The 7,342-nt window shown below is 53.8% G+C and overlaps 1 protein-coding gene across 1 annotated transcript in view; it reads left to right on the top strand.

Moving 5' to 3' along the window:
- Window positions 1-5,474: 5,474 nt before the first annotated feature.
- The window catches only part of LOC116209050, a 107,957-nt gene continuing 106,089 nt past the window's right edge, over window positions 5,475-7,342 (top strand). Inside the window, exon 1 of the mRNA XM_031542614.1 lies at window positions 5,475-6,410. Within this exon, the coding sequence (XP_031398474.1) occupies window positions 5,475-6,410 (936 nt within the window). The remainder of the gene's footprint in view (window positions 6,411-7,342) is intronic.

Raw genomic sequence — 7,342 nt, 5'->3', positions numbered from 1 at the left:
CATTCCGTAATTCACCGATACCCTAGGCGCTAGGAAGTCGGAAACACCTCGATCTATGGACGGAAAAGGGCCACCCGCCCGGGTGCGAGTCTCATTCGCACGACCCATTCCGCCCACTCTCGGTGTTTCCATCTTCCTATCGTAGATTCGGTGGGAAGCATTTCATTTCAGTTGCAAAACACGAACAACCGGATAAATCGTACGTTCGGCCTAATCGAACCCTAGATAATGGATAGGTGGGATAATAGATCCCAATCTAGAGTCAAAACACGAGTTTGGCTAATTCGGTGAAACCGCAGTGACACTTAACTGAATGAGAGTCATAAAACAAACACACACATGTAATTGGCTTAGAACCTTATCCTAGCCCTCCCTCTATGCTTGCCTAGGTTAGATGCATTGTTTGCCAATCAACCACGGATAATAACTGATTAAATCACGTATATTCGGCCTAATACACAATTCGTTTGTATTCACCGACACTTATCAGTAGTTATCAGTTGCTTTCTGTATTGTACCAGTTTTATCAGTTTTCTTCTGTTTTATTCTTGCTTTTGATGATTTATTGCGGTTCGGGCCCGAACCCATGGGTTACGTGTTGCACGGGGTCCAACGCCCCAAATCACCGAACACGAGGTCCAACGCCTCTTAATTCACTGAGCGCGTGCAACCCGAGTGCGGAATGGGATCTAGCCTCGAGTCACCATCACACTCCAAATATGGCCTATGTGGAAGGCAATTTGGATTGGATGTGTGAAACGTGTTTAGATATCACCCGGGAGCTCGATCGGTCCGACGGTTACAGTGGGAACTAATCGGTTCTCCTGCAAACCGTCGGTTCGATTGGACCCGACCCCCGGTTCTTTGAGCCCGCGTTGCCTTAATTTATTTATCGGTCATTCAAAACACACGGTGAGTCGGAGCGGAATATTGGCCCAATGCAAACCGATCGGGATCCATTTACTCATTCAGTTGCACTTTGTAATTATTCGAGAGAACATCGCGAGGATTTTATTTGTATAATCATTCACTTGTAAGGATCCCCGATCGGTGAACGAGAGGTCCGAGTGTCGAATCGGTCAAGTTGGTCTATTATCACCAAGAGATGAGTAAGCTCGAATACTCGCGGTCTCGGTTCGCGCAGGGAATCGACCATCACGGTTCGATGAATTGTAACACTAAGATAGTGAACCGATTCCTCGATGCACAAGCCTACTCATCTTTTGGACTCTTGGCCCAACTTGATCACTTCATCGAATTTACGGTGTCAAAACGGGCGAGTCGAGCGCAACTCTAAATCACGCGGTAAATAAATAAAATAGCAAGCCTAGCAAGCTAGAGTACCAAAAGGGCCTGCGGGATATAGGCCCGCACGTAATAGAACCCCCGAATTCGGAACTTCCGGTTCCGTACGACCATTGCCTTAGCATTTAGGTGTACCCCGTACCCCTAGACCCGGGTAACTTGCCGGCCCTCGACCCTCGGGTCGTAAAATGGCAAGTGGCGACTCCTTCTCACGTGCGTTCGTTGCGCGTCCCCGGGAAGGTGGACACTCCCAAGCCGCGTTTGCTTAGGCGCGCGCATGCGTGCCCCGACGAGATGAAATTTGGGTGTGCACAGACGCCGTCATCTTCCGGCGGAAAAAAAGGGAAGGAAGTCTCCGTTAACGCCGTCAATACGGCACATCAGACACCCCAGCCATATTCGGTGAATCTTACTACCGCACCAACTGCCGCTCCTACTTATTACCCTCCGCCCCCGCAACACCAACCTCAGCCGATTTACTACTTGGCCCCGCCGGTCCCGCCGCTGGCAACCTCACAATCATACGACCATTACGCACCCGCGACGGCTCAGCCCTCTCAACCTAGGCCCCTAGTGTCGAGAGCTCCTCCACCGGTGCAACAAAACCCCACTGCGCAGGGACCGTAGGCCGGCGGCACGCAGAGCCGACCCCGCAAACAATACACGCCACTGCCTGCTCCTCTCTCTCATATATATCGGCAACTCCTGGCGGGAAACCAAATTCAGCCGATATCCCCAGGCCCGAATTTCGACCCGTCCACTCAAGATCAGTCTAAGCACTGCAAGTATCATCAGGGCGTGTCGGGGCATACTCTCGACAATTGTTGGAGGTTGCGTGACGAGATCCAGAGGAGGATTGACAGCAACAGGCTCACCTTCAATGCCGTTAGGCCCCCGAATGTGCAGGCCAACCCCCTCCCGGACCATAGGCCGAGTTCGGGGCCTTCCATCAACATGATCGCCGTGTGCGTCTCAGGGAGGGACGAAGATGCACTGGATGACCTCCTTCCCTTTATGATCGACTACACTCCCGGGGAACCCATAGTCGAATTCACAGGACATGTGCCCTCACCGGCCCCATTTGTCGTAGACATCCCTGCTCGGGAACCGTACTCAGACAGTAAGGTCCCCTGGACCTATGAAGGGAGTATCAGGAGTGTCGAACAGCAATTCAGTGTCATGGGGGTGACACGTTCGGGGCGGATATACGAGAACCCGGCAGCCAAGGACAAAGGAAAGGCACCCGCTGCCAAAGTTGGGGCAGCGCCCGAAAGCTCACCTTTTCCGTCTAAGAAGGTGACCGAGGAGGAAGCCGAAGCTTTCATGAAGATCGTGAAGGCGAGCGAATACAAAGTGGTCGACCAAATGGCCAAGTCCCCGGCCCATATCTCATTGCTCGCCCTCCTCCTCTGCTCGGAACCTCATCGGGAAGCCCTCCTGCGGGTCCTGACTGCTACACAAGTTCCCAAAGGGACGTCCCCGGACAGGATAGAGGAGACTGTAAAGTCCATCTTTGCCAACACCATCTCGTTCTCGGACGACGAGCTCCCGTCTGAAGGTTGGTCACATTCGCGGGCGTTGCACATTGTCTACAAGTGCAACAACTACATCATTGGCCGGGTCATGATTGACAATGGGTCTGCCCTGAACGTTTGCCCGGTGACCACCCTGAAACAGATGAATGTGGACCTAAATCAAGTTCGCCCAAGCAAAACAGCGGTCCGAGCCTTCGACGGCTCACGCAGGGAGGCGAACGGGGAGATCGACCTCCTCATTGATGTTGGCCCGTGCTCGTTCAGCATCACATTCCAGGTGCTCGACATCCCGAATGCGTTCAGCCTGTTGCTCGGGAGGCCCTGGATCCACTCGGCCGGCGCCGTCCCCTCTTCTTTGCACCAAAGGCTGAAGTTCATCGTCAAGGAGAGGCTCATTACGGTGAAGGGAGAGGAGGACTACGCCATCTACAAGGAGACGGCGGTGCCCTATATTAGCGTCGGGGACGATGAAAACCTCTCATTCCACTCATTCGAAACCATCTCCGTCATCCGGGACTACGGAGAGAGTGGACCGTCCCGTGTTGACCGCATGATAGGAAAGGTTCTCCTGCGCAACCATTACATCCCCGGCACCGGCCTCGGGGAGCGCGGACAAGGGATCAGCCGCCCTGTCGAAGTCGAAGAGTACAAGCACAGGAGGGGACTCGGCTTTCGCCCTTCCTATCATGAGATCATCGAAACTCGCAGGGGCCACCACCTTCATCGCCTCGCCGCACACTACGGGAGGCTCAACAGGGGCTCTACAGTCCCCCCGCTATCGCACTCCTTCCCCGGGCCTTCACACACCATCGGGGGCACCCTTGACGGCCCTTCCTCGGACTCCGACGACACTCCTGCCGCTCCGTCAGCCGTGTACGCCGTCACTGAGGAGCTTCCTTCAGGGGTTCACATCCGTTTGGCGCAAGAAAATGAGGAGCTTGACAACAGGACCTCAGTCTCGCGCTACTCGGCTGTGATTGCCGATGTGTAAGGCTTATCCATGTATAAAATGTGCCCCGCGTGTCGGCATAAGCCATACGCCACACAACGGGAGAGGGGTTTCTATTATGGCTTCATGTTTACCTTATCAATGAAATCTCCCACGCATTTTTTTTTGAATTCCCATGCGTTTCATCCCCTCCTTTTATTCTCTATTTCGCAGCGTTATGAATTCTTTTTCTAAGACAACTCTCTCGAATTTCCAGGCTCCACTCGAATCCAAATCCTCGACACTTCGATTCGAACCTATTCCAAGAGCACCTCGGTGAGCCCCAACCCGTATACTTTGGGGAAGGGCTCCCCGAGGACAGTCAAGTACCCGAGATAGAAGAGAGTTTGCGTCGCCTCGAGGACCATCAAATCACTTCGGTCGAGCCAACAGAGGAGATCAACGTGGGCACCGAAGAAGAGCCCCGCACCTTGAAGATCGGGACAGCCCTCGACCCTACGCAGCGAACCCGGATGATCGACTTCCTGAAAGAATACCAAGAGGTCTTCGCCTGGTTTTATGTCGACATGCCCGGCTTAGACCCCTCAATAGTCGAGCACTTCCTTCCACTCGACACCGAGAAATTCCCGCCCAAGCGGCAACAGTTACGATGACAGCGGGCTAGCCTTCTCCTCCGCATCAAGGAAGAAGTCGTCAAACAGATCAATGCGGGGTTCCTCGAAGTCTGCAACTATTCCGAGTGGGTAGCGAACATCGTGTCGGTAGAGAAGAAGGATGGAAGGGTCCGAGTTTGCGTCGACTACCGAGACCTCAACAAAGCTAGCCCTAAGGACAATTTCCCCATGCCGCACATCGACGTCCTAGTTGATAATACGGCACGCCACGCCCAGTTCTCTTTCATGGACGGCTTCTCCGGATACAATCAAATCCGGATGGCCGAAAAAGACAAACTGAAGACGACGTTCACCACGATGTGGGGAACTTTTTGCTACCGCGTTATGCCTTTCGGCCTCAAGAACGCAAGGGCAACTTATCAGAGGGCTATGGTCACACTATTCCACGACATGATGCACAAAGAAGTCGAGGTATACGTCGATGACATGATTGCCAAGTCCAAATAGGGAGAAGACCACCTTGTCAACCTGAAGTGCCTTTTCGATCGCTTGAGAGAATACAAGCTCCGGCTCAATCCGGCAAAATGCACATTTGGTGCCCGATCAGGAAAGCTGCTAGGGTTCGTGGTCAGTGAGCGCGGCATCGAAGTGGATCCGGATAAAGTCAAGGCAATCAAAGAGCTTCCCCCGCCATTAACGGTTCGGGAGGTACGCGGCTTGAGGCGGTTGAATTACATCGCGCGCTTCATTGCAAATCTGACGGATAAGTGTCAGCCGCTCTTTCGCTTGCTACGCAAGAATGCAGCGATGGAGTGGGACCACGAGTGTTAGAAGGCCTTCGACACCATCAAGGCCTACCTAATTCGGCCGCCGATATTGGTACCACCCGTGCCGAATCAACCCCTCATTTTATACCTCACGGTACGCTGACAATCCTTAGGGTGCATGCTAGGGCAAGAAGACGAGTCGACGCGCACGGAAAGGGCGATATACTGCTTGAGCAAGAAGTTCACTGAGGGGGAGTCCAATTATCTGGAAATCGAGAAGATGTGTTGCGCGTTGGTATGGGTCATGCAGAGGCTCCGACAGTACACGCTCTACCACACGATCCGCTTGCTGTTGAAAGCGGACCCCCTGCGGTATTTGCTCGATAGCCCCTCCTCCATGAGGAACATCGCAAAATGGCGCCGTCAACTGACAGAGTACGACATAGAGTACGTGCCCCGCACGTCTGTCAAGGGGCAGGCGATTGCCGACCACCTAGCAGAGTTCCCGACCGACGACGACACGCCGATTAACACAGACTTCCCGGATGAAGGAATCCTCCAGGTGGACGAAGAGAAAGAGGAGCCAACGTGGAAGATGTACTTTGACGGGGCTGTCAATTCTGTGGGATCAGGACGGGGCAGTCCCCGGAATTACCCGGTCGCCGCGAAAGTGGATTTCTCCTGTACCAACAACGTGGCCGAGTACGAGGCATGCATCCTCGGTTTGCGAGCGGCTATCGATTTCAATGTGAAGGAGTTAGAGGTATCCGGTGACTCCATGCTCACGATCTTCCAAACGCTGGGGCAATGGAAGACGAAAGACGCAAAGTTAGTCCCATACCATGAGTATCTTGAGGAGTTGGCGAAGAACTTCAAGAAGATCTCATTCACCTACACTCCGAGCGCGAAGAATCAGTTCGCGGACGCACTCGCAACACTCACATCTATGGCGAGTATCTCAGGGGGGGACATCGTAGAACCTCTCGAAATCGAAGTGGCCAAAGGCCCGGCCCACTGCAACGTGATTGAGGCATCCGAAGCGAAGCCGTGGTACGAAGACATCAGGAACTTCTTGCAAACGGGCCAATATCCCCCATTCGCCGATCGCCGCGATCGAAAGACGCTCAGACGCCTCGTGATGCACTACTTTCTGAGTGGCGAGATACTATACCGCCGCTCCTTTGATTCCACGCTCCTCCAGTGCATCAACGAACACGAATCGCGGCGTCTTATGGAAGAAGTGCACGGAGGAAATTGTGGACCTCATATGAATGGCCTCATGCTCGCCAAGAAGATTATGCGCTTAGGCTATTATTGGTCCACCATGGAGACTGATTGTGTAAGGCATGTCAGGCATTGCCACCGATGCCAAGTTTACGCCGATCAGATCAAGGCGCCGCCCAATGAGCTACGCCCTATGACAGCTCCGTGGCCTTTATCAATGGGGGGAATGGACGTGATTGGCCCGATCAACCCCAAAGCGTATAACGGATGTCAGCACCCCATTTTGGCCCACCGGGTTCCCACACGAGGATTCCTGACCAAAGCTCGGAACACTATTCATCATCCGGCGATCAGAGGAAAATAGGCGGGCACGGAGTCATGAACAATAGGAGAAGAGCACAGTCCACTGAGAAAGGCGAAAGAGAGCAGTCAGAAGAACGAACGAACAAGGAATCCCGAAAACGACGGAGCTGGCACTGTGGCACTATTCATCACCGAGTCACCGAAGCACCGAAAGGTGTCCAATATGGGACTCCAAAAATCCCTCTCAGTGCCAAAGTGACCAATGACACATCCGGACGCATTTCCAGGGCAAACCACATGAGCCGGGACACCCCGATCTCTCACGGACGCCTTTTCTGACAGAGCTCCCGGGGCCCGACCCACTGACAAGTAAACGGCACCCGGAAACGGGCCTACAGGCACCCAAGGACCACCAAGGTCGGAGAACAAGCCTCAGATGACCTTCCGGAGCTCGACTTGGTTTCCCGAGGGACGTTCCAGTGGTCACGAACATCTCCCGGCGAGCCTTCGGGGCACGCCCACGAAAAACAGAGATCACAACGATCCCCGAGCACCTCAAGACATTCAGGGAACACTGAGAAGATCCCGGTCAAAGTCCCTATGTCTTCCCGGGGCAATGGTCTTCGGTCGGGGACGACGAGCCAA

The sequence above is a fragment of the Punica granatum genome, chromosome 5 (genome assembly GCF_007655135.1).
Source record: "Punica granatum isolate Tunisia-2019 chromosome 5, ASM765513v2, whole genome shotgun sequence".
Taxonomy (NCBI): Eukaryota; Viridiplantae; Streptophyta; class Magnoliopsida; order Myrtales; family Lythraceae; genus Punica; species Punica granatum.
The sequence above is the reverse complement of the archived record's forward strand: the minus strand, read 5'-3'. Positions and strand labels throughout refer to the sequence as shown.